Raw genomic sequence first — 27,629 nt, 5'->3', positions numbered from 1 at the left:
AAACTTGACCCGACTCTGGAACTCACCGAGCGGCATGGGCTCAGCGTGGAGCGCGCGGGCGTCCAGGGCCCCTCCCGGCGCCCCCCGCCCGGGCTGCCCGCGGGGCGCGCTGCTCACCTGCCAGGCCCGACGGCACCACGGCGGCCAGAAGCAGCAGCAGCAGCAGCAGGGCCGGCGGCGAGAGCAGCCCGAGGCTCCCGTCCGGGCTGCGGAGGGACATCGCTCGGCGGCCGCGATCTCCGCTCGGCTGGACCAGGCGGCTGTTGGCAGAGCGGTTCTGCTGCCGGTGGTGGGGCGCAGCGATGCAGAGGTTGGAGCGTCCTTAACTTTCCTCTCTCATGAGCCCGACCTGTTTGGGGCTTTTAGAGGCGAGGAAGGCTCACGTGGCCTTGACGACAACCTTCGCCCTGCTGGGCCCCAGTCGGGGAAGGGCGGGACCTTTCTGACCCTCTAGCGCCCTGGGGGCAGGGCTGGGACAGTTCCCCTGCTAAACTTCTGGGGCCTGCCGAGGCTACGTGCTGCTTTCCCGTCACTCGTCGGGCGGTTTGGCGGCCCTGGGCTGGAACAGATCAGTTCATGTCCACACGGCTAGCCTCTAGGGCCGGCCACTCGTCTGCAGCAGCTGGGGGGAGACCCCCTGGCCGTGGAGAAATGCATACCCCTGCCTACACGCAGCTCCGATTCTTCGCCATTCTGGAGAGGTCTTCACTGGTCCTTCTAACTCCAGGTTAGTGCCCTTCCATCTCAGGCTGTTTAACCTAAATCCGTTGACTGTTGCTCAAGACTTTGGATCGTTTGCTTTTCTCTTCATTGGCTGGATCCACCACTGGCGAGTGATTCAGATGGGTCTGAAACCAGATATATCTCCAAACCCCCCGTGAAGTCCCCATTTCTGTGCAGGATCAGCTGAAAGAGACATTGTGAAGTAGGCAAAACTATGCCTTGGGTAACATTGTGAAGTCGGCAGAGGGTGCCCTGGGTGACATTGTGAAGTAGGCAAAAGGCATTTTATTTATTCAGTAAGCATCTGTTGAGCCCACCTTTTGTGTCAGGTACCAGTGATATGAAGACCATTAACAGCATGTCTATGACAGGCAAGTAGGGATAAAACTGTATAAATAAACAGGTACTGGAAGCTGACGTTATTGCCGCAATAGAGCTCTGCTTAAGGGTCTGTGAGGGAACCCAGCTGGGGGCCTAGACACCCCCTTCTTCTCCATCCTTCTTCCAAGCTTAACTGAAGTGTTAATGGGAAGGGAGGAAAAGAGGCACATTTCCTAGAAGGGGAAACACATTTGTAGTCGCTAGAAAAGATACAGAACAGTTACATCAACTCTCTGCAAAATGTTAAACACGAGTCCTAAGTCATAATTTTGTTTGGTGACAACACCTATCACAGTACTTGGATGATAATATCATGTAATGAATAGACATGAATGAAGGAATTGAGGACACTGTAAAAATTGCAATGTCCATTTTTCTTCAAGTTAGAAAATAATAGTGAAGGAAAATTATGAACATTTTGATTGTGCCATGTCGAGAAGAGAGCTACCAATAGGACATGCAAGGAAGTCAGAAAGTAAGTCAGAAAGAGGAAAACGAATATCGTATATTAACGCATACACGTGGAATCTAGAAAAACGCAAGGCAGAAATAGAGACACAGTTGTAGAGAACAAACATATGGACACCAAGGGGGGAAAGCGGGGTGGTGGTGGTGGGATGAACTGGGAGATTGGGATTGACATATACACACTCATATGTATAAAATAGATAATAAAAAAAATTAAAAAAGGAAGTTGTGCCACCCCAAATATTTCAGTCATGCTACCCTCCACCACCCTCCTTCACCTTATAACACTTCCAATCCAAGAAGCAAGTGGTTGGATGCGATCATGTGTAAGATGCCTGATGCGAACTACGAGAGACACTCATTCATCTATTATTTAGTCATCAAATACTTACTGAATTCCACGTTCCAGGCACAGAACAGTAAACAGGACAAAGTCGCTGCCCTCACAGAGCTTGCGTTCTAGTGCGGGAAGCAAGTTATACATGTAAACAAATTAAGTGGATCAGGGTTTATCAGCCTGAGTGCCGAGACATTTTGGACCACTGCAATGCTTTGTTGTGGGTGTGGTCCTACGCATCCTCTGGTCTTTATGCACTGGAACCTCCCTCTAAGTTGTGACTATCAGAAACGTCTTCAGTCATTGCCACACGTTCCCCTAGGAAGCAAAGTTGCCCTCAGTTGAGAATCACTGAATTCGAGCATGATAAATCTTGCCTTCTTTAAATTGTCAGTTTACATATCCAGGAGGGAGATGAGCAGCTAAACTCAGCAAAGCTGAGGGGAGGGGGACCAAAGAAGACGTTGACTGTGCAATGTTTTTATCACTTCTGTAGCAGATAGACACGTGCGGTTTGGGCTACTCACCACTCATTACCCAGTTCCTATTACCAATTTTTCATGAATCTGGACCCTATTGGTTTTGACGTTTCAGTGAGCAAGGGAGGAGATATGTTTCCACCAAGAGACACAATAACTGTTTCACTGAATTGGAATCTTAAATTTCTGCCTGGCTTTTATTGGGCTCCTGTGAAAGAAACGGGCAAGAATAGGATTGTAGTGTTGGTCAGAGTGAGTGAGCCTGACAATTGAATGAATATAGCACTGCTGCTCAGCAGGAGGGGGCAGTAGAAGGAGCTCAGGAGAGTCCCTTGTATCACCATGTCCTCCTGAAAAGGTTAACTAGAGTGCTGTCACCTCGCCCAGGCCGCCCCTCCAGTGACTCAGGCCCCTCACTCCGATGGGCAAAGAACGCCAACCAGCTGGGATGCTGGCCCAAAGCAAAGGGAACAGGAAAAGAGAAGTCATGAATAACTAGAGCTGGGGGACCAGTTGTAGAAACAGAGACAGTGGCCTCTGTCTATGTTTCTTCCCTTGCTGTAACATATATGTGGTGGATTCAAAATCTTACAGTTCCAGAATAAAATGTACATCATGTAAATTTGGTTTTTTTCCAAAAGGTATGATTAGCTTAGCATTCAAACACTTATCCATCGATGGTAGAAATTTGAGAATACCAAACTTAAGGTTACTCCGTCTCATTTGGGCTAAATTCTAAGCAAACTTCACCTCCTCCTTATTCTTTCCCCCTTTCCTGAGGCTGATCGTCATTTCAGGGGCTTATGTATTGACTGGGCATTGAATAGGAGGCATCTATTCTGTGAGCCATCTTCTTGGCTTGGTGGACTCCAGTGAGATGAAGTTCATCTCTTCCGTCCTCCTTGTGGTACAACAGTGGCAGGAATCCACTGTTGACATCTGAGGCTCTTGGCCTCAGGCCTGGATTCCTATGTGCTCTGTGTATTAGTTAGGTAATGACAAAGTTCAATGGATTAATGCAACCAAAATGTATTTCTGACTCATATTCCAGACCAATGTGGGAGTTGCTTAGTTGCTGGCTTTCTTTCATGTAGAAATGTAAGAATCCAGTGTCCTTTCACCTGTGGTTCCACCATTCTCTAAGGCAGATGTTCTAATCTTTCCTCGCTCATATAGTGCCCCGAGCGTCTCAGTAATACAATCTTGGGGCTGCAGGCCCAAAGAAATATCTAACAGTTTCTTTCATTAATTAGTTAGGGCCAAACAATTTAGAAGTAGTAATGTACTCGGTGTCCCAGATGGTACTATGTTTTCCTCAAAGATTTATAATATCTCAGGTGCCCCCTTTAGTCCCCTGTGGTATGTCCTGCTGATAACATTATTTCCTGTGAATATTTAGTATATCCTAGGCACCCCTTGTGAATTCATCGTGGTTGTCAAACTGTATGCAGGAACGATCACTCGGGGTCTTGGAATGTTTTCTTCCAGCCAGAGAAGGGGAAAGAATATGGGAAAGTTCTCCTGCTTCATTCCACTGGCGATAACTAGACATACTGCCACACCTAGATGCCGAAGAGGCTGGGAAATGCAGCCTCCAGCTGGGATGTCACCTCTCAGTACGTAAATAAAACACACATTTTTTTGGAAGTCAGCCAGCTGTTTTTGGTACTCTTGGCAACCTCTCCAACCAGACTTGGATTCTTCTGGGCCCTCTGGCTCACTATCAGACCCACCTGAGCCCTGTGGGGGAGTGTGTGGAGTAGGGAGTCAAAGATACTCCGACTTGGCGTGTGTCAGCCAGTCTCCCCAGATGCCACCTTCGGTCATTGCTTGTCTACAACTCAGATGTCATGTAGGAGACCTAACTCCTTGCAAGTTCATGAGCTACATTCTGGAAAGTTTAAACATAACCTCCTCTGCTCTGGTAACTCTAGACCTAACTGGAGTTCCTATTACCAAATGTTCCCACATCCTACCCCACCCATCAAATAGGCAACTCAACCCCTAGGGGAAGGATGGCGCTGGTCCTTGCATCAAACTGCTGTGTATTTCTCTTAACCACTCTTCAAACATTTTAGTTGCTTGGATAAGAGTTATTATACATCCTTATAAATTATTACCTTACAAACATTTATTATCTACTAAATACCTTATTATATGTCCTTATTCCACTTTATTGCTCTTGAATATACTTTATGGCCTTTTATTTCAACTGTGCCTTTTAAGTGTCCAAGCCAAGCTTTTGAATATTTCAAAACATTTTTCTTTCTCAGGTGCACAGACCTTACATTTTAATGGCTTTGAAGATTATGGTTTGTGTCTACGCAAGACCACAAATTTTACTCTTTGGTCTTTTTGTTTTCTTCTTCCTTGAGCAATAAGCCTCAGCCTCTCCGAATTAACCTAGTAGTGCAAAATTTACTAAGTTAAACATGAATTTCTCAGAAGAAAAATGCGTAGGGTAATATTTTAGACTACTATTCAACTTCTCTTCTGTGTATTTACTTCCGTAGTTAATTTTCCCTTTCTTTTTTGTTCTTTTCCTCCATTTGTGTGTGTGCAGGTTGTTTTGGTCGTTAAACTGATCATTTGGTACTTGGGGATCAGAATATTGAGTTCAAATTGCTGCAAAACCAAAGAAAAAAATGGACATTCCTCAGAAATCCTGGGCTCAAGCCTGATGCCTGCGGAGCTTGTTTTGGTGACTTTTTTTTTTTTAATTAATTGATTTATTTATTTTTGGCTGCGTTGGGTCTTCTTTGCTGCACACAGGCTTTCTCTAGTTGCGGCGAGCGGGGTCTGCTGTTTGTTGCCGTGCGTGGGCTTCTCATAGTGGTGGCTTCTCTTTGTTTCGGAGCACAGGCTCTAGGCGCATGGGCTTTAGTAGTTGTAGCACGTGGGCTCAGTAGTTGTGGCTCGCGGGCTCTAGAGTGCAGGTTCAGTAGTTGTGGTGTACGGGTTTAGCTGCTCCACGGCATGTGGGATCTTCCCGGACCAGGGATCAGACCCATGTCCCCTGCATTGGCAGGCGGATTCTTAACAACGGCGCCACCAGGGAAGTCCCTTGATGACTTATAGTGCAATTCTGTGCTGTCTGCCTATCCTCTCTTCGACTCATTTGCTCGTGCTTTAAAAAGGCTGCAATCCATTATAATTTCCAGACTGCAGGTGTCTTGTAAATTGGGTACAGAAAAGTGGGGCTGCCATTGGTCAGTGATCGTAAGGCCACTAGCATGTCTTGGCTTTGGGACAATGGTATAGGGGCGAGATGTGAATCAAGCGTGGGCTGACTGAAGCAGAAGGAGCAGAGGTTAAGAGAGAAGTTTCTGTACAAGCTGAATACTAATTAGATGGTTTATTATTATTATTTTTTTTTCTACAGATGACAACTATACACTTTCTACCCTGCTGACAGGCATCTTGGTCTCCATCTTTACTTCCAAAAGAGGCTGAGAAAGGCACTCCTGAATACTTTTGGGGCCAAGAACATTTTCTGCATTGTTTAAGGGATGTAATCTTTTTTTGCCTGACAGCTCTTTTTTTTTCATGATTTCTCTTTTTCTACCTCTTTTCTAAATTAAATGGCTATATCCTGGAGTAGCTGCCACCAAGTTCCTCAATTTACGTTTCTTCTCCCACTCTTAACATCTTAGCATTTTCTCCTCATTCTACAGACAGAAGTACAAATGCCAAATAAAAACAATTAGCAAAACACAACCCCTTCTTAGTGGTGTTTAACCTTGACTACGGATGCAAAATATTCCTGTGTTAAATGTCCCCGATCTTCTTTCAGGTTATAAGGAAGGATTTAAGCCTGAATGGTGTGTAACAATGAATAAATGAAAAGTGCTTGATCAATATTTGGTGAGTCCAGTTTGCTATTGATAATTTTCAAACGAAGACAGAAAGAACACAAATCATAGGCAGTTAATTCTTGGAAAGTGGCTACAAATTAACATGTAAATATAACCCGGGGTCAAAACTCAAGATAATGCTACTTGGAAAAGATCCTAATTCAGTCTAGCTGAGTAAATTAGATGAACATCTCCTGGATACAGGGAATTTTGATATAAACTGTGCATATCAATCTTTCAGAAAACTGCAGTTTGAGAAGGGAGTTCTGAGGAGTGTTGCCAAGAGAAATTTGAATACTGTCTCTGTTGAGAAACATACACTGTCTGCTAGCTCTTTCAATGTAAAGATTTCAATTTAAATCAGAAACAAGAACCAGAACTCCACAACATGGAGTCTGAAAAATATTGCAGACCGAGGGGAAAGGAACATCACCCTGAAAGCTCAGATTTCTAGAAGCTCCCAATTTTAGGCACCCAAAGGAATTTTAGAAAAAAAATTTAGCATATTCTATAGGATATGAGAAAATAGCCTCTCTTTCCCAAGAGAAGAATGTTTATAAAGAAAAACAGGTTGAGAAGAAAATGCATGAGATGAAAGGGGAGATGGATAGAATAAGAAAAGGTTGATAGAAAACTAAAAATTTCATAGTAGAATTGATATTTCCATTGGAGGCTAATAGCAAAGAGCAGGAATTGACACTGTTGAAAACTGAGTCAGTCATTTGAAGGAAAAATTGATGAGGCCCTCCAAAAATTAGAGGGAAAAGATAAAAAGGAAAAGGAATGTCAAGGTGAGAGACACAAAAGAATTTAAAGTCCAGCCTAAAAATGATATTCTTACTGAAGATTAAATCAAATTAAATATTGAATAGAAGCACTGATCAAAACACTATCAAGAAAACTTTCCTGAACTGAATAAACAAACCTTAGTGTTTTTTCCTGATATGATGTGATGGGAGGTGCACAACATCACCTACGTAGTAGTCTTGGCAAAAATGTTTCACCTAAATCACATCATGGGGATCACATTTGGCTGGGGCTAGCTTCACAGGCACATGACATGTTCAGTCAAATATACCCCATCTCTCAAGCCTAAACCCATCAGTCTATGGGCCCTGGTCCTGGAGGTTAAACCTTTACGTTTTAGGCTTATCAAAACCTTTGCTCAACAAAGGTAAGTCTCTCCCTAGGGGTAACTGCATACCAACTATTAAGAAAATAGTAGTCTCTGAATTGGTACATAAGGGGGAAAAAAAAAAAAGGAACTGTGAACGTTCCAGTGAAGGGAAAGTGGAAAATGTTACCTGCAAAATAGTAAAAATCAGATTGATGTGGCCGTTGAAGAATCATCTGCAGACTCTGTTGAGAGAAAACGTTGTGACCATGAAATTTTATACTGAGTTAATTTTAGTTCATGTGTTATGGTAGCAAATGTTTAAGGACTTAGAAAATAGAACTTCTAGGAATCATTTTTGAAAGAATTACTTTGATATACTTAGAGAAGAATTTAGAGAAGAATCTTTCAGTCAGTTTAATAACTTCAGCACCCCACATTTAGGAATTGAGTGGGTTCTGTATTCTCGGGTGGAGTCTTCAACCTAGGCAGCAGCTTGCCCTTCAGTGATTCCATTAGCAAGACTGTGTTTTTTTCTGCTTCCCCTTCTTGCCCAGTGACACAAGGTGTATTTCTCAAGCTGCATTCTTCACAGTACAACCCAGATTGAGTCCTTGCTGTGGTTGATAACTTGTAGGTGCTTTCCTGCTCAGCACTTGCTACCAAGTAATTTGGTTGAAACAGTATTTCAACAAGAATTACATAACGGAAGCAAAGTTGCATAATGGCCATTTTCATCGCCAAGTAAACTGAGCAATGATTTTCTACATCCTGACAACCCCTCTTGAATAGTGCATCATGTTTTTAAAAATTGGCTATGAAAAGCAAGTGACTCAGGGGCAATCTATCAGCAGTCATGAAGCTCATTCTCTCACTGTTCTTCTAGGGAATGATCAATATTTTAAATTATGCTTAGGTAGTGTGGGTCCTTTGGCTGAGCTAAACTAGGATTCATGTTTGGATGTGTCTGGTGAATGCATGAGTCCACATGTACCCATCTGCCTGAATCGGGTTGTACTGAGGAAGGAAACTGGAAAAGCAGGTTTGTGTGTGGGCAGCTGGGGGAAAGCAGAGCAGGTAGAGAGAAGGATGAGGGGATGGAGAGAAAAGCATGGTGTCTCTTCCATAATTTGCCTGCTTTGTTAACTTGGTTTCAGCTTTTGAAAGAGAAAGGGGTCTCAGGCAGAAGCAGAAGAAACAGATTTCAAGGAGTTTTTGATACTTGGGGCCATTAGAGCTTTGTTCTGATGCCGGATGACAGCATGGGCCATGGAGTGGAGAAAAAAAGCACGGCTTCTACTAAGTAAAAACTGCATGGGGAGCCCAACTGCATTGACACTGTTAAGATAAAGTGGATATATATGGAAACCCTACGGTAATGCTATGGAAAGAGTCCCAAAATGAAATAGTTTAATATCACAGACACCCGTTTGCAAGGTTAATGCAATGAATAATGGTGACCGGGGGGAGGAAGGGAATCAATTGCAAATTGTATGATAACCAGGTTTGTTTTACTGCACACGTTTATATATACATTGTTATCTACCCAAATGGATATCATTGTTAAATGGGGATGGGGAAGCGAAGCTGGCTAAGCAAAGGAAAGAAGGAGGAGGGGATACGGGGACCTGTGTGTGCATATGGCTGTTTGGCTTTGCTGTGCAACAGAAACTAACACAGCATTGTGAAGTAATTATACTCCAATGAAGATGTATAAAAAAATTAGGTGAGCATATTATAATGGATGTCTCTGTATGGTGGGCTTGGGGGTGATTTTTCCCCCCACCTGTCAGTATTTTCCCAAAATTCAATGACAAGAATGTGGCAGCTTTCTCATCTAAACTTTTAATTTTGCAATATCCATAGGAAATATCATTTTATATTAAAAAATACTTGAAGGTGTCTTGACTGAACAAATCCTCTTACTAGATTCGAACTAGAATCAGGAGTTTTAAATTGGCTATTGTACACTTTGACACATAAAGTATATTTCAGATCAAGCCTTTTCACTTTGAATAAACGCTTCAACAGTTCCATTCATATAATTTTCGTAGTTGTTGTTACGCTGTTATTTCAAAGCCTTTCAAGGGCCAGAAGCAAAAGCTGGGTGTATGAATCATCTAGGAAGCATTTTCAGAATAATCATGGTTGCTTAATGTCCTGCTATCAACCTGATCTTCTCTGGGCTGGGATTTCAAAAACCTCAGAAGAACTTCCCCTAGCCTGTGTTGTTGAAAGTTACCAGCCCATATGAGAAAGTTGAAATTTCATAACTTAGCCTTAGCAATATGACTCTACATGCCTTTCTATCTCATTTTATCTTTCCTGGGTGAACCCCCTCCTGCTTGACCACTGGATCTGAAATATCTTGCCCTTTCTTTCCATTTTTGATGAGATTGTTCTCCTAGCTTATCCCTTTCCTTTCTTCCTTTCCAAACAATCTATCATTTAAAGGTCAGCTCTAGGCCCAAATCAGACACCTTCAAACAAGCATTTTGGAACACCTGGTGAAAAGTAAGTTTATGCTAGATACTGTAAGAGTTCCGGTTAGAAAGTTTGTGGCTACTGTCTTGGATTAAGAACTCACTATCTTGTAGTGGGATTTAGGTAAGAACACAAATCACTACAATGCAAGACAGAATAATACTAAGTGCCAATGCAAGTAGGAGTTCTATGAGTTTCAGAGAGGGAGGAATGAGCTCTACTCTGAAGCTGCTTTCATCCATATTGACCTTTTCCTTCCCTGAACTATTGTTGCACTTATTATTTATACCACTAATTTTGGCCCTTATTCTCTATTTCATGTGTGTTTTATGTGTTTGTACTTTCCTTAAACACCTTGAAATCAAGGGAAAGTCATAAATGAATTTTGTTTTCCCCCAGAGTAGCCCAAAACAGTAGGGTACCTGGGTTGTATGGAATTGAATTCCAGCTTAGGTGGATTACATAACAGTGTGGAAGACAGTCATGCAATCATTCCACTGGAGTAATGACTTTAAATGCCCCAAGCTTTAAAAAAGAGACTCCACTGAGTCTCTGCAAATAAACAATGAGCTAGGTAAAAGCAATGAGCTTGCTCTTGGATCTCCAAGATTGGTCCCTGGCTCTTCCTCTCAACCACATTTTGCTTCACTAGCTTCACATATGTATTTACATTCTGAAGCTCTTAGGAGAATGACACTCTGCCTTTTGAGCCATTATGTTTTCCATCAAGCAACTCTTGTTGACACCAGGATCTGATGGCCTAGGGAATGACTTATTTTTGCTTCCCTTCTTACCTCCCTTACTCTTTTTTCTTTTCTTTTGGCTGCACCACATGAAATACAAGATCTTAGTTCCCCGACCAGGGATCAAACCCATGCCCCATGCAGTGGAAGTGCAGAGTCTTAACCACTGGACTGCCAGGGAAGTCCCACTTTATACGTTTTAGATATAGGACTTTTACTAGACATTAGATCTGCAAATGTTATCTTGCAGTCTATGGCTTGTCTTTTCATTCTTTTAACAGTGCCTCTCAAAGAGCAGAAAGTCTTAATTTTGGTGAAGCCCAATGTTTTCATCTAGAAGTTTTATTTACAAATTAACTTCTGTACACTATGCAAATTTTGTACACTATTACAAATTAACTTTTGTACACTGTGCAAAATTTGGTGAATGTGTTTCTTTCCTGCCTCCTTCCCTCCTTTTTCCCCTCCCCCGTCCCTGCTCCCCTGCCTTGTTTGTTCATTTTCTTCCTTGCCAACTCCTTCATCGTGGTTATGCCATTAATTTGTAATACATCTAAGTTCCTTTATCACTGTTGTTATTGCAGTTTTAGTCTGTCCTCCCTCCCTAATCCTGGTTTATAAATTATATATATTTTCTGAGTAGATGAAACCTTTACGTGTTTCTAAAGGTCAGGACATAGAATGTTATACTCAGAGCATTGTCACGCCTCCCCTCCCCTCCCTTTTATCTTGCTCCAATTCCCACATGTTTTTACACTCCATCCCCATCTACCCCTGTATATAACCAGTATTATTAGGTTTTGGTTAATCCTTCCTGTTTCTTTTTTTATAAATAAGCTGATATACCCATTTTTTCCTTTTTTCTTACTGAAAGATATCATACTAAATACTCTTTTACACTTTGCTTGTTTCACTTAAAAATATATCCATGAGCTATGGGAACATATGTATATGTATAACTGATTCACTTTGTTATAAAGCAAAAACTAACACACCATTGTAAAGCAGTTATACTCCAATAAAGGTGTTAAAAAAATGCAAATCAAAACTGCAATGAGATATCATCTCACACCGGTCAGAATGGCCATCATCAAAAAATCTAGAAACAATAAATGCTGGAGAGGGTGTGGAGAAAAGGGAACCCTCTTGCACTGCTGGTGGGAATGTAAATTGATACAGCCACTATGGAGAACAGTATGGAGGTTCCTTAAAAAACTAAAAATAGAACTACCATATGATCCAGCAATCCCACTACTGGGCATATACCCTGAGAAAACCATAATTCAAAAAGAGTCATGTACCACAATGTTCATTGCAGCTCTATTTACAAAAGCCAGGGCATGGAAGCAACCTAAGTGTCCATCAACAGACGAATGGATAAAGAAGATGTGGCACATATATACAATGGAATATTACTCAGCCATAAAAAGAAGCGAAATTGAGTTATTTGTAGTGAGGTGGATGGACCTAGAGTCTGTCATACAGAGTGAAGTAAGTCAGAAAGAGAAAAACAAATACCGTATGCTAACACATATATATGGAATCTAAGAAAAAAAAAAAGATCATGAAGAACCTAATAGAGAGCTAGTGGGAAGCAGCTGCACAGCACAGGGAGATCAGCTCGGTGGTTTGTGACCACCTAGAGGGGTGGAATAGGGAGGGTGGGAGGGAGGGAGACGCAAGAGGGAAGAGAGATGGGAACATATGTATGTATATGTATAACTGATTCACTTTGTTATAAAGTAGAAACTAACACACCTTTGTAAAGCAATTATACTCCAATAAAGATGTTAAAAAAAATATATATATATATATCCATGGCAGTTCATAGAGACCATTATTTCTTACAGCATTTTCTGGATTACCATAGTTTTTAAAAGAGTTTTCAATGTATGGGCATTTAGGTTATTTCCAATATTTTGCAATTACAGACGAAGGTGCAATGTGCATATCTGTTTTCATATTGTTGGAAGTGTATCTTTAGGAAATCCTAGAAGCGGGATTGCTGGGTCAAAAGGTAAGTACATGGGTAGTTTTCTTATACTAACTTGTTTGCCAAATTCCCCACCAAAAGGATGTACCTGTTTGTATTTCCACCACCAAATAAGAAGGTGCCTGCTTCCACAAGGCCTTTTCAACAGAATGTGTACCAATCTGACAGGTGAAAATTGGTATCTCAGTATTACTGTAACTTACATATCTCTATGAATAAGTTTGAACATTATTTCATATATTTGAGTCCTTTTTATATCTCTTTTTGCTAATTATCTGTTCATAGCTTTTTCTCATTTTGTTATTAGTTTTTTTTGTCATTTGTTCCTCAAATTTTGAGAGGTCTTCATATATTACGGATACTAGATGCTTATTGGTAATATGTGTTGCAGATATTTTTTCCCAGTTTGTAGTTGTGTTTTGGCTTTTTTTATGGTGAATTTTTTGCCATGCAAAATTTTGTATTTTTGCATAGTCACATTTATGAATCTTTAATTTTATTGCCTCTGGATTTTGATAATTTAATAATTTTGATAATTTCACATGTTTTCCCTATACTAACGTTAAAGAAGAGTTTACCCATGTTTTATTCTAATAGTTGTATGTCTTTGTTTTTTACTTTTATTTTCCTCATGCATTTGAAGTTTACTCATATGCATGAGTAAATGTACTCATTTTCATGAGTAAATGTACCATTCATCATGGATATAATTTTTTTTTCCAAGTGGTCTAGCTGTTATCCCAGAATCATTTATTACAAAAGTCCATCTTTATTACAAATGATTTGAGATGCCATCTTTATCCATACTAATCTCCATATGTACTTGGTTTTATTCTATGCCACTGGCCTGTCTATTCATCTTCCAATTACCACATTGTTTTAATTATAGAGGCTCTATAATATATTTTAATATTTGACTGAGCTAGTCCTCTTTACTTTTGTTTCTTTTTGTGTTGTGTTATCTATGGTTTTTTTTTTTTTTGGCCATGCCACGCTGCATGCAGGATCTTAGTTCCCTGACCAAGGATTGAACCTTGGCCCCTTGCAGTTGAAGTGCAGAGTCCTAACCACTGGATTGCCAGAGAATTCCCTGTTTTATCTACTCTTGAATGCTTATTTTTTCATATGAACTTTAATAAAACTTAACTTTAATAAAAACTTATCTAACTCCAAAAAACTTTTGTTGGTATTTTACTGAAATTTGAATTTGTTTATTTTTGTGTTAATTTTATGTTACTTTAGAGAGAACTACTATCCTTATGATGTTGAGTCATCTTATCCAAGACCATGGTTTCTAAGAATAATTTTATTATCTCAATAGCAAGTCATATTGTAACACTCATTCACTAAACACTTATTATATATTTAACATGTGTCAGGTAATGTGCTTGGTGCCAGAGACAGGGTGGTGAGTAAGATAGTTTTAGATTTTATATAACATAGATAAATGAAAGCACAAGTTTCTCCATTAGAGAAACTAGCACACCATTGTAAAGCAATTATACTCCAATAAAGATGTTAAAAGTATATATATACATGTCAAAGTAGCTGAGTCCTTAGATCTTTGATGTTTAATGTGGTGAAGGTTTGCTATGGTTCTATTTTATGTTCATACTTTTCTAAATGAAACTCTTTGCATTGTAATGGTTTGCCTTGAAAAGGCCTGAACTGGCACCTTTGAGTTGCTGGAGCTTCTGCAGGACGACCGTGCATCACTGTGGACCTAATGAGACATTCTTAAAGGCATCATAATTACCAGCTTAACCCAGTTGACAAAATACCTGGATGAATCCAGCTATATGTTTGGTCTGGGTCTCCACTCCACTGTCTGAGCTCTGAAGGAGAAAACCAACCAGCAGAAAAGTTTGGTGCCGTTAAGTATTCATAAGTCTCAACCTCAAACGGACCCTCAACTCTACCTAGCCAAGCTATTATGGTTGTCCGTTGACTTTCTCCCTTCAAACTGCTTCAGACTTTCTTCACTCTCTTCCTAGTTCCCTTACTATTTCCCTTGTTCTGAGCAGATGGCCGCACCTCCTACTACAGAGAGAAAGTAGAAGTCAAAATGTCATTTTCCCTCTTGCAAGCTTACACAAGCACCTGGATTTCCGCCCATCTTGTCATTCCAGGCTGTTACAGTAAAGGAGGAATTCTTCCTCTCATCATGTAAGATCAGCATCACCACTTGTGTCTGGTCCTTCTGTCTTCTCTTCCTCTTTTACCCCGAATTCAACCTAACGTCATCAAGTGTTTATGCTCTGTTCTCCATCTTTGGCCTCGTTCTTGACTCTTTTGGCAAAACATGTAAACCTGCTCAACGGCCATATTTTACTCTTCTCCTTCATAGCCTAATTTCTTAGGTCACAGGATTTTGTGAGCCTAATTAGAGACAACCTTCATGAATGCAACAGTATACAGTTACTGAGAAGAGGGAGAGCCTGAAGAAAATATGGGGACAGCTGCAGGCCACCACAGTGTACCAGGGCTTTGGGGCTACATTTGATCTGTGGGGCTCGTGCCATAGGTGAAACAGAAGACTTGCTGGCCTGTGCTGAACGAGGCAATATAAGCAATACAACATATGCGTAGGTCTGAAATCAGTTTCTTTATTTGAAAATTTAAAATAACAATAGCAACCCTGCAGCGTTGTTTTGCGGATTAAATGAGCTAATGGGTATAAAACTACTTACCATGCTACATGCCCAATGAATGTTATCTGTTATTATTTTTGTAAGTGTAATTATGTTATCAGAGGGGCAGGTTTGTGCAACTAAATATGAAAGTATACATATTCAATATGGAAATAAACATAAAGTAATACAGCTGTCTTTGACCTTCAAGTTTGACTAGTGTTTTAGATATTCATTTATTCATTCATAAAGAAACATATGTATCAGGAACTTTGCTAGACCTTAGGGATTACAAAGAAGAATAAGATAAAATCTCTGCTTTCAATGATCTCAGTCTCAGAGCAGTCAAGGCATAAACCTGTAATTATAATACAGTGTGGAAAGCTCAGTGACTGATAAACACGGGGTACTTTTGGAAGTTCAAAGAAGGATGTATATAGCTTGGGGTGAGGTGAATCAATGAAATCTTCCTGATTGAGGTGAAACTAGAGCTGATTCTTAAAGTGAGTAGGTCTGAGCAAAAGAAAGACTAGGCTCCCTTTTATTTCTTTTTCTTCTCTGATTGCCATGGCTAGGACTTCCAAAACTATGTTGAATAATAGTGGTGAGAGTGAACATCCTTGTTTTGTTCCTGATCTTACAGGAAATGCTTTCCGTTTTTCACCATTGAGAATGATGGTTGCTATGGGTTTGTCATATATGGCCTTTATTATGTTGAGGTAGTTTCCCTCTATGCCCACTTTCTGGAGAGTTTTATCATAAATGGTGTTGAATTTTGTCAGAAGCTTTTTCTGCATCTATTGAGATGATCATGTGGTTTTTATCCTTCAATTTGTTAATATGGTGTATCACATTGATTGATTTGCATATATTGAAGAATCCTTGCATCCCTGGGATAAATCCCACTTGATCATGGTGTATGATCCTGTTAATGTGTTGTTGGATTCTGTTTGCTAGTATTTTGTTTAGAATTTTTGCATCTATATTCATCAGTAATATTGGTCTGTAATTTTCTTTTTTTGTAGGATCTTTGTCTGGTTTTGGTATCAGCGTGATGGTGGCCCCATAGAGTGAGTTTGGGAGTGTTCCTTCCTCTGCAGTTTTTTGGAAGAGTTTGAGAAGGATGGGTGTTAGCTCTTCTCTAAATGTTTGATAGAATTCACCTGTGAAGCCATCTGGTCCTGGACTTTTGTTTGTTGGAAGATTTTTAATCACAGTTTCAATTGCATTACTTGTGATTGGTCTGTTCATATTTTCTGTTTCTTCCTGGTTCAGTCTTGGAAGGTTATACCTTTCTAAGAATTCATCCATTTCTTCGAGGTTGCCCATTTTATTGGCATATAGTTGCTTGTAGTATTCTTTTATGATGCTTTGTAATTTTGTGGTGTCTGTTGTAACTTCTCCTTTTTCATTTCTAATTTTATTGATTTGAGTGTTCTCCCTCTTTTTCTTGATGAGTCTGGCTAACGGTTTATCAATTTTGTTTATCTTCTCAAAGAAGGAACTTTTAGTTTTACTGATCTTTGTTATTGTTTTCTTTGTTTCTATTTCATTTATATCTGCTCTGATCTTTATGATTTCTTTCCTTCTACTAACTTTGTGTTGTCTTTGTCCTTCTTTCTCTAGTTCCTTTAGGTATAAGGTTAGACTGTTTATTTGAGAAATAAAAGGAATACAAATCGGAAAAGAAGAAGTAAAACTGTCACTGTTTGCAGATGACATGATACTATACATAGAGAGTCCTAAAGATGCTACCAGAAAACTACTAGAGCTAATCAATGAATTTGCTACAGTTGCAGGATACAAAATGAATGCACAGAAATCTCTGGCATTCCTATACATTAACAACAAAAGATCAGAAAGAGAAATTAAGGAAACAATCCCATTCACCATTGCAACAAAAATAATAAAATACCTAGGAATAAACCTACCTAAGGAGACAAAAGACCTGTATGCAGAAAACTATAAGACACTGGTGAAAGAAATCAAAGATGATACAAACAGATGGAGAGATATACCATGTTCTTGGATTGGAAGAATCAGCATCGTGAAAATAACTATACTACCCAAAGCAATCTACGATTCAGTGCAATCCTTATCAAACTATCAATGGCATTTTTCACAGAACTAGAACAAAAACTTTCACAATTTGTATGGAAACACAAAAGACCCCGAATAGCCAAAGCACTCTTGAGAAAGAAAAATGGAGCTGGAGGAATCAGGCTCCCAGACTTCAGACTATACTACAAAGCTACAGTAATCAAGACAGTATGGTACTGTCACAAAAACAGACATATAGATCAATGGAACAGGATAGAAAGCCCAGAGATAAACCCACGCACCTATGGTCAACTAATCTATGGCAAAGGAGGCAAAGATATACAATGTAGAAAAGACAGTCGCTTCAATAAGTGGTGCTGGGAAAACTGGACAGCTACATGTAAAAGAATGAAATTAGAACACTCCCTAACACCACACACAAAAATAAACTCAAAATGGATTAAAGACCTAAATGTAAGACCAGACACTATAAAACTCTTAGAGGAAAACATAGGAAAAGCACTCCTGGACACAAATCACAGCAATATCTTTTTTGACCCACATACTAGAGTAATGGAAACAAAAACAAAAATAAACAAATGGGACCTAGTGAAACTTAAAAGCTTTTGCACAGCAAAGGATACCATAAACAAGATGAAAAGACAACCTTCAGAATGGGAGAAAATATTTGCAGATGAAGCAACTGACAAAGGATTAATCTCCAAAATATACAAACAGCTCATGCAGCTCAATATCAAAAAACAAACTACCCAGTCAAAAATGGGTGGAAGACCTAAATGGACTTTTCTCCAAAGAAGACAAACAGATGGTCACAAGACACGTGAAAAGCTGCTCAACATCACTAATTATTAGAGAAATGCAAATCAAAACTACCATGAGGTATCGCCTCACACGGGTTAGAATGGGCATCATCAGAAAATCTACAAACAATAAATGCTGGAGAGGGTGTGGAGAAAAGGGAACCTTCTTGCACTGTTAGTGGGAATGTAAATTGATTCAGCCACTATGGAGAACAGTATGGAGGTTCCTTAAAAAACTAAAAGTAGAATTACTATGTGACCCAGCAATCCCACTACTGGGCATATACCCAGAGAAAACCATATTTCAAAAAGATACATGCACCCCAGTGTTCACTGCAGCATTACTTACAATAGCCAGGTCACAGAAACAACCTAAATGGCTGTTGACCGACAAATGGATAAAGATGTGGTACATATATACAATGGAATATTACTCAGTCATAAAACGGAACAAATTGGGTCATTTGTAGAGATGTGGATGGACCTAGAGACTGGCATATAGAGTGAAGTAAGTCCGAAAGAGAAAAACAAATATTGTATATTAGTGCGCATTTGTGGAATCTAGAAAAATGGTACAATTGAACCAGTTTGCAAGGCATAAATAGAGACACAGATGTAGAGAACAAGCGTATGGATACCAAGTGGGGAGAGGGGGGTGGGTGGGATGAACTGGGAGATTGGGACTAACATATATACACTAATATGTATAAAATAGATAACTAATGAGAACCTGCTGTATAGCACAGGGAACTCCACTTCGCTGTGCAGTAGAAACTAACACAACATTGTAAAACAACTATACCACAATAAAAAAATAAATAAATAAAACAAAGTAAAAAATAAAAAGAAGAAAGAGGAGGCAGACAGGGGAAAGGTTTTGAAGTTCCTCTGTCCACACAGTTTACTCAAAAGCACGAGAATTCCATGCTTTATTTAGTTGAAAAAATTGTACTACTAAAAAGTTATTTGAAATTCATTGGCCTATCATTCAAATGATATGTAAAGAATAAGGTATTAAGTGATAATACAAGGATGAGGCAAAACTTTTGTTTCATTGGGAGTGGAACTTAGCAGGAATTGCTGTAGACAGAGTGATACAATGTATCTCAAGGAACCTCCTGGCTGGGAGCCCAGATATGCTACTACCAATGGTGAAATTGCCTAAGTGATGTCACATGGTCCTCAGCTTTGAAGGTGCAGGAAGTTGATTGTCAGCTAATAAGAGATGACCAATCTCTTGAGGACTGCTTCAATTTAAAAATAGGAGATGAGGGACTTCCCTAGTGGCGCAGTGGTTAGGAGTCCTCCTGCCAATGCAGGGGACTCGGGTTCGATCCCTCGTCTGGGAAGATCCCACACGCCACGGAGCAAATGAGCCCGTGTGCCACAAGTACTGAGCCTGCGCTCTAGAGCCCGGGGTCCGCAACAAGAGAAGCCAATGAGAAGCCCGCGCACCGCAACAAAGAGTAGCCCGCAATGAGAAGCCCGCGCACCGCAACAAAGAGTAGCCCCCGCTTGGCGCAACTAGAGAAAGCCCGTGCGCAGCAGTGAAGACCCAACGCAGCCACAAATAAATAAATAAATAAAATAAAAAGAGGAGATGAAAGTAAAAGCTACAATGCATTCATTTATAATAAGAGATAGGAAATTCGTGCAAACTGAAATACCCATGTTGTCGTGACTGGTACACATGCTCCATATAGGCAGGCTAAGCAGTTGTCTTGAGCTCCTGAAGTCAGAACAAAAAGAATTAGCTAGAGTGGGCGGCTGCCTGGTTCAGAACATGGACTCAATTTCCTGTTCTGATTCTTCAAAACCTCAATCTGTGTGATTTCTTAGATCTAAAAATTCTCATGATTGCGGTTATTTGAAAGATGAGATCTCGGGAAACAGGGGTAGGTCTTAGGCAGATAAGCATCTAACCAGAATGTATTTTGGAATAGACACAAATACCACCTGCTGAGGCAGCATCATAAGCTGAGGTCATGTTGAGACATCAGGGGAAAGAAATTAGCAAGGGAACATATACCTGCCAAATTATTAGTGCCACGTTGGCTGTGAAAGTGGGATATCTCTGAACCTTTGAGAGCTAGATAAATCATATTAACATAAATTCAGAGTATTATGCATATTATCCATTTACATAAAATAATTAAGTGTGGATGCATAAGTATGGATGTATATATAAAATATTAGGAGTGGTTTTCCTATATAAAGAAACCTATGTGAAAACATGGGTGTCCTTTATTTTCTTTTTGCTTTATCTGTGATTTCAAAATTTTCTAGAATAAAAATGTGCTACTCATGCAATAAAGAAATAGAAAGTTAGAAAAAAGTAGCATGAGATAAAAAAGACTGAATGTCTCCCACATTCACTGGAACGGCTAATAGTAGTGCAGCTTGGATGGTGTTGGATGTGAACAGGTTAAGACCATAGGGAACACTAAGAAGGGTAGTGGAAAGGGGTGTATTTAAAAGCATGTAGAAAGGGCCATGCTGCTGCACAGAAAGGAATTTCTTTTCCATTTGGACTGAAAAACAGGAAGGGACTATTTTTAGTAGGAGTTTTAAATGCCCCTCCTGTTGGCAGAGCCAGCAACAAAAATATTTATCTTGCATAAAGAATGCACACATTATTTTTCGAGCACACTAGAGTCATTTATGGAAATCGAACACGTTCTAGGCTATCAAGCAAGTATCCACAACTTACAAAGAATTAATAGATCACAATAAAATTAAATCAGAATCAATAACACAAAGGTAACAAAAACCTCCCTCAAACATTAAAAAAATTTTAAAATACACATTTAAATAATTCATGGATGACAGAAGAAATCATAAGGGAACTTTGACAATACTTAGAACTCCGTGATACTGAAAATGCTACTTCTCACAACTTGTGGGATGCGGCCTTTTATAATGCATGTTTCTCTCAGCAAACTTGTGGGGTGGAGCTTCCAATGTATACTAAGGCATTTAAAGTAGGCCACATCAATTTCATTTTCAACATTATTTATATTTATGTATGGAATGGAACCTAGTATATATTGCTTTGCCAAATTAAAAATGACTTTTAGGGACTTCCCTGGCGGTGGTTAAGACTCTGCGCTTCCACTGCAGGGGTCACAGGTGCTATCCCTGGTAGGGGAACTAAGATCCCCCATGCTGCGTGGCATGGCCAAAAAAAAAAAAAAGGATTTTAATATAAGGGCCAATTTACAGACATTGGTTTGATTTCAATTAGAAGTTGTATAACAATTAAGTGACTGTTGAAGTTTTCCACCGGGAGCCAGGGTCGGGGTAAGTGTTCTCTTAGGACTCACTTCTAAGGAGTGTAGAAGCCTAACAAGGGTGAGTGAGTATGGTTGTATCCCAGATATCTTCCAGACTTTTTCAGCAGGATTCCTTGAGAAAATCTAGCCCTAAAGGGCCAAAGACGTCCTTTGTATGTAATGAGTTAACCTCTCTCATGCATCTAGAACGGAGTTAGTTATGTACCATCTTTGGGGGAATTAAGAAAATAGTCACTCAAATAATTTTCTGCATCCTGTGGTTTAGATGATGAACCCAAGTCGAAAAGGGCTGTGTGACAGTGGAGTAAATCCTGCTCTGGCCCTTCGGGGCCCTCATACCTGGGGTTAGTCCAGAGGATCCTCATCCTGGTTATGAGGCAGGCGACTGGGTAGTCAAGGGGAGCTAGGTGAAAGGGCTAGACCCTGAGCTGATGGCATGCATGCTTGAGAGACGCATCTTTGAGCTCATACCTAAGATTTTTCCCTTGTCCTCAGGGCCACCCTGTGTCCTCCTTCAAAATCCTCTCCTTGGTTTTGGAGCCAAGTTAAAACAATCCAGTTCCTTGTATAAAAAAAAAAAAGAGAGAGAGAACTCTACAGGACATAGGAAAGAATGATCACTAGTCTAAGATTGAAATTGTAGCAAGAAAACAGAAACTTAGACACAACTCCCAGGGCATCATTTTTTAAAAAATAATAAACATTAGGAAAGTTCTGATTATATCACAAATACCAGTTCTAACAACCACCAGCATCACAATCCCCTGAGATCCTTATCAAAAATACAGAGTCCTGGTCTCTATGACATCAGAATTGCTACAGTAAGGCTTGGGAATCTAATTAAAGACCAAGAACCACTGACTCAGGTAGATTTGTTGGGCTTGTAGCAAAAGCCTTTACCCAACCCTTGTTAGATCTTAATCAGGAGGCTCCAGAGTGGTTTCCTTTGATATACAGAAGACCTCCGCCATTTGTGGATTCAGTAATCATAGTTTAAATGATCAAAGACAGGTCCCAAATATCCATGACATGTAGTCATTAGGGGTTTCTCTGAGGCACAAAGTCTAGAGCAAAGGGGAGGACGTCAGCAGACGGTCCCAAAGACCCAGCACTGCAGCACGGCTTTGTAATTCTCTTTGTCGGCATGCATTCTGTAGGAGGAATTCTTTGCTAAAACTTAAATTATGATTTTAAGGATACACCAAGGTCTCAGGGCAGGCAGGAGTCTTTTCTGATCTGAGAGTGAGCCCTTCCCCCATTCTCCAGGAACTTCTTGAAGTTCCCAAGTCTACTACTCATTGCCATACCATTGATTGTTTAATGTAAATCTGGATTCGATTTGCCCCCTGCAGTGTCTGGCTCAGGTGACAGGTCCCTATTTTCAAACATCCTCCTTTTTTGGTGTTTATGAGGCCACCTCTTATTTTCTTTCGCTCATTTTCATTGACCTCCTGCTTCCCGCCTCTATAGGCAGGGGACCTCAAGTTTCTGTTCTCGTCCTTCATTGTCCACAGAGGTTTCATCTATCTTAGTGACCTTGTCGTGTGCTGGTCTCAGCCTATCAATAACCAATGTTATTGTTGTGGTTCTTATTGTGATCTCAAGACGCCCTTCAGCAATAACCATCAGGAAACTCTGAAAAATAAAAAAGGCTCACTGCTTACAGGACCTAGAAATTACACAGCACACCAGGGGCCGCACAGTGCGGTCACGGGTAGAGAAAGAGTTGAGAGGCTGGCGTCCTGTTTTTACTGGGGTCTAGGGTAGGGGTCCTAGGGCTTTGCAGGCTCACTCTTTATCAGTCACTTTAAAACATAAGAGCAGGAATTTAAAGTGTGAGAAGAGAAAAAACAAGTGGTTCCAATTGTCAGCTACTGAAATCAGTCAAGACCTCTAAGACAAAGGAGCCTCAGGGCAGGGAGGTGTCTGGCTCTTATCCAGTCATGTGGCTGGCCGTGTGTTTATTCGGGATATCTGCCTTTGAAATGGTTGCCTCAGCAATCAAAGCGTAAGTCAGGCACTTGCAGTACAAAGAAGAAAAAAAGAAACATCTGTCAGGGTTTACACTACAGACCTCAAGTAATACCTTGCAAATATTTAAGTTTACAGTGTCTTGTTATCATTTCCATTCTAGCATTAAGTTCCAATCTGTTCCATCATCTCCTAATTTGTTTATTCAATCATTTAAAAATACTTAACAAATACTTTTGGCTTCCTATCATGCGCTTGGGATGTATTTGGGTGAATAAAACAAGGTCACCACCCTGCAAAAGCTCAAAAGCCATACTCAACGTCATGTCTCCGGAGGTAACAGAACTTCTGTGTTCCACCAGGGATGTAATATCTTCCACTCATAGTGGCGCAAAAACTTGGAGTTCCATTTGACTTTTCCCATTTCCTCATCCCCCAGTTCTAATCAGTCACTAAATCCTGTCGATTCTCTATTTGGATTTTCAAATTCTCATTGCTCTCATACCAGGTACATGACTCTGGTAACAGTGTGCTCACAGATGCTGAAAATGAAAGAGGCTTTTTGTTCTCTGCCATTTTATTGCATCTTCCTTGATGTAGACTTCTCTTCCTTTGTGTCATTCTCTGATCGCCCATTACTTTACAAAAACCAGGCCAAAGCCATGAATGTAAAGTTCAAGGCCCTCTGTAATTTGACCCCATCTTCTTTTCACGCTCAAGCACTGCTATCACCTCTACTGATTCCTTCAAACTGCTCCTCCCTCAGTCCTCCTCAGCTTAGTAAAGGGCCACTCCTTTCCTACAGTTCCTCAGGACAAATACCTTCAGTTGATAGAACTGACCTTCACTCTTTTATCTCCACTTCTAAACTGTCAGCCAATCCTGCTGGATCTGCCTTCAGAATACACCGAGGATCTGACTGCTTCTCATCCTCAATGCCGCCATTCTAGGCAGATTGGATCTGGAGAACAGAAAGAAGATATCCAGCCCAGAGAAGTATAGAAGAAACTTATCTCTCTAAACTTCTGTATCTGCGTGACAGAAGAGTGAAGGAGGTGTAAGGCAAATGTCCTGCCTGCAAGAAACTTTTAGACCAATCAATGATGACTGTGTACATATATCTCCAATATGATTAAAGAATAAATACAAGTGCCAAATGAGTAGTACTGAGAAGAGAGAGCGAATAATAACCCCAAAGTTTCAATTCTGTCATTGGCTTTGGTATCTGGGCAACCTATGTCCCAATACTGGCCTGTACTTTCAGTACTTGTTTAATGTGAGGCAAATTGCTCATCTTTATTGCTACAGAGTCTGTAAAGCAAGGATAATGGTTACTTAAGAGGTTGTAGTGGATTAAATTAAAGGATATCCCTAGTAGCTATGTTTAACAAACATAGGAAAACTGAAGAAAGCTGGGGTTGCAGACAGAAATGGATGAGTTGGGAAAAGGCCTTTCTTTTTTTTTTTTTTTTTTTTTAAATAAGTGAATGATCTTTATTTATTCATTTATTTATTTATTTTTGGCTGCATTGGGTCTTTCCTTTCTCTAGTTGCAGTGCGCGGGGGCTACTCTTCATCGCAGTGGCTTCTCTTTTTGTGGAGCACAGGCTCTAGGCACACGGGCTCAGTAGCTGTGGCTTGGGGGCTCTAGAGCGCAGGCTCAGTAGTTGTGGTGTGCAGGCTCTGTAGCTGTGGCTCACGGGCTCTAGAGCACAGGCTCAGTAGTTGTGGTGCACGGGCTTAGTTGCTCTGCGGCATGTGGGATCTTCCCAGACCAGGGATCGAACCTGTGTCCCCTGCATTGGCAGGTGGATTCTTAACCACTGTGCAACCAGGGAAGTCCCAGAAAAGGCCTTTCTAATTTTGTAAGATCTCTGGAAAAAGGGAAATGGTTATCCCACAGTTTTAGATGTCTTGTGGTTAGGAGGTTTTCCCCTTACAACTCCATAGACGGCTACTTCTGCTGAGTATCACCATTCTTCACAGAATGCTATTCAATTTCCCTGCTGGGCTTGACACATTTAGAGACTTTGCAGACAGGCAGCCTTGGTTTCAAGCCCTGTCTCCACCAATTGGTAGTGGCAAGTTGTTGCTTTAAGTCCCCGGAGCCATAGTTTTCTCAGTTACAAAATGCAGTATCGCCATGAAACTTCATGAGATAGTGTTGATAAAATGCCAGAGGGGCGTTCAAATTTCTATCTGATCTGCCATTCTTATGAGTGGAGCTGGACTTAGGAATCTCAATTTCTTTTACCCTTCTCACCTAAAGCCTAATCATTTCCTATCTCCAGCAGCGAGCACTGTGGTACTTTTCAATGGATTTTACCCTTGTCCTCTGGGCCTTCCTGGTCACAGAAGTCTGGAGCAAGAGAGTCAAGAGGAGGAAGAAAAGAACAAGGATCTGCATTCATGTCTCCTGCAGGGATGCTCTCTGGTTCCACACTGGCTTTTATCCAGACTTGTGTCTAAATTTCTCTGCCTTGTGAATGAATAAAGTAAAAGGGGAAGGCTTGTGCCCCCCTTTTGAAATTATATGAGTAGCGCAAGATGTATCTATAGTAGGTCAAATCATGGCCCCCAAGATATGTCCATGTTCTGTGAATGTGACCTTATTTGGCAAAAGAATCTTTGCAGATGTAATTAAATTAAAGATCTTGAGAGGAGATCATTCTGAACTATCTGGATGGGCCCTAAATTCAATGACAAGTGTCCTTTTAAGAGACAAGAGACAACGAGGATAGACTTGGAGAGAAGAGGAGAAGGCCATGTAAAAACAGAGGCAGAGATTACTCCACCAGAAGCTAGAAGAGATGAGGAACCGTCTCCCTCAGAGACTTCAGAGGAAGCACAACCCCCAGACACCTTAATTGCAGACGCCGCTTATGTAGAACTGTGAGAGAATAAATTTCTGTCGTTTTAAGCCACCAAGTTTATGGTTTTGCTCCAAGCAGCCCTAGGAATCAATGCAGTACCCAGTCAACATTAATCATAAATAATGAGTATAAGTACTACTGCTACTCCTATCTTCCATCTGTTGAGCATCATATTTAAGATAGCAGTTTCTGGGAGCTGCAAGTTAGCTCCTAATTCTATTCCCAAGATGTCCCCCCTCAGCAAGCCTGACAGTGATATAATTAAAAAAAACTATTCGGTCTTTGTCCCCTGTTCCTGGCACAGAGCTCCTAAAACCCCGAGAATTTCCTGAGCAGTTAAGAGTATCTTTTGTATGCTAATGAGATGATCCAAGGCTGGGGGCCCCTCGATAGTTTCAGGATGAGGGCTGGTCACCAGAAAAACCAACCAGGGGATTAGAGGGTTAGAACTTTCAGACTTGCCCCTCCCTCCACCTCTGGGGAGAGGAGAGGGACTGGAGATTGAGTCTGGCTGCCATCTGGGCAGCAAGGAGGACCTGGTACAGTCCCTTCTAAGGAGATTCAAGAGTAGTCTCTGTTCTTAGTGATTCTAAATTAGAAGGGTGGGAGAAACATTAGTTTGGAAAGTTGTAGCCAGATGTTTGAGGAAACTAGAAGAATTCAGGATCCAGTCCAGTTTACAGGGAGATAACAAACCATTAAAGACTAAAATCTGATATCTAAAAAGGCACAAAAATAATTTTTTTTCTACACTTGCCCCCATTTTTAATCAAAGATAATCAAAATAAAACTAATTTATTTGCATTAAACCTCATCTGATTATTTACATGAGTGCAGCAAGACTATAGTGCTTGACCATATAAGCTTTTTAAAGACTGCTTTGCTAGGACTTTTTATAAGGAATAATAGATCGAACTCTTAAAAAATCTCTCCTGGTCAAGTAGCCAATCCAAAGTTCAAGCAGTTCCTTAAAGCTGTCTGGTCATATCTGAGTCTATGCATATCTGTCTCAAATTTGATACTCCAGTCAAAGCCTTGTTGATATAGTCAGTATTTCCAACTGTGTTCTGTTACAAGGAGAACAGATTCTTACCGAATTTGGCAAATAACTAACTCTTTTGCCATGAAAAGAATACTTAACAAGTTTGCAAATTCTAGAGGGATTAGGTAGGAAGAAAAAGTAAATGTTTCATCTTTGTTTCCAAAGGCATATCTTACTAAATTCTTGATAGCTTTAAGAGAAAAGTTTCCTTAAATCTGGAAAAGCAAAACATAAAAGAACGAGCAAAATTCGTAAAACTTATAATCATCTTCATCATTTCATTTAGCCTCATGTTATTAATTCTTATTCTGCTTGAATTTTCCCATTAATTCTGGAAATTTTCACCCAGTTCAGTTTTATGATCTTAAAGTGATCAGAAACCT

General features: G+C 40.4%; 2 protein-coding genes and 1 long non-coding RNA gene across 5 annotated transcripts in view; 1 reads left to right on the top strand and 2 right to left on the bottom strand.

Annotated features, from left to right (window-relative positions):
- The window catches only part of PLBD1 (phospholipase B domain containing 1), a 69,983-nt gene extending 69,245 nt beyond the window's left edge, over positions 1-738 (bottom strand). Inside the window, exon 1 of the mRNA XM_027129547.1 lies at positions 118-738. Coding sequence (XP_026985348.1) covers positions 118-220 — 103 coding nt within the window. The 5' untranslated portion in view covers positions 221-738. The remainder of the gene's footprint in view (positions 1-117) is intronic.
- On the top strand, positions 617-27,629 carry LOC113632407 (uncharacterized). Its single transcript, XR_003437793.1, has 5 exons — positions 617-727; positions 4,952-5,089; positions 5,771-6,252; positions 12,515-12,600; positions 25,623-27,629. It is a non-coding gene; the product is annotated as an uncharacterized LOC113632407 (long non-coding RNA).
- The window catches only part of GUCY2C (guanylate cyclase 2C), a 114,748-nt gene continuing 94,665 nt past the window's right edge, over positions 7,547-27,629 (bottom strand). The window contains exon 28 of one of the 3 annotated variants that reach the window (XM_027129542.1): positions 7,547-7,601. The gene's annotated coding sequence lies outside the window, so the exon portion shown is untranslated. Of the gene's footprint in view, positions 7,602-15,012; positions 15,565-19,666; positions 22,996-27,629 lie in introns of those variants that run through there. The other 2 variants (XM_027129545.1, XM_027129544.1) reach the window with 2 other exon arrangements.

Source organism: Aethalodelphis obliquidens, unplaced genomic scaffold (genome assembly GCF_003676395.1).
Source record: "Aethalodelphis obliquidens isolate GAN/ISIS:26980383/991018 unplaced genomic scaffold, ASM367639v1 scaffold36, whole genome shotgun sequence".
Classification (NCBI taxonomy): Eukaryota; Metazoa; Chordata; class Mammalia; order Artiodactyla; family Delphinidae; genus Aethalodelphis; species Aethalodelphis obliquidens.
This window is presented reverse-complemented; position numbering and strand designations above follow the sequence as displayed.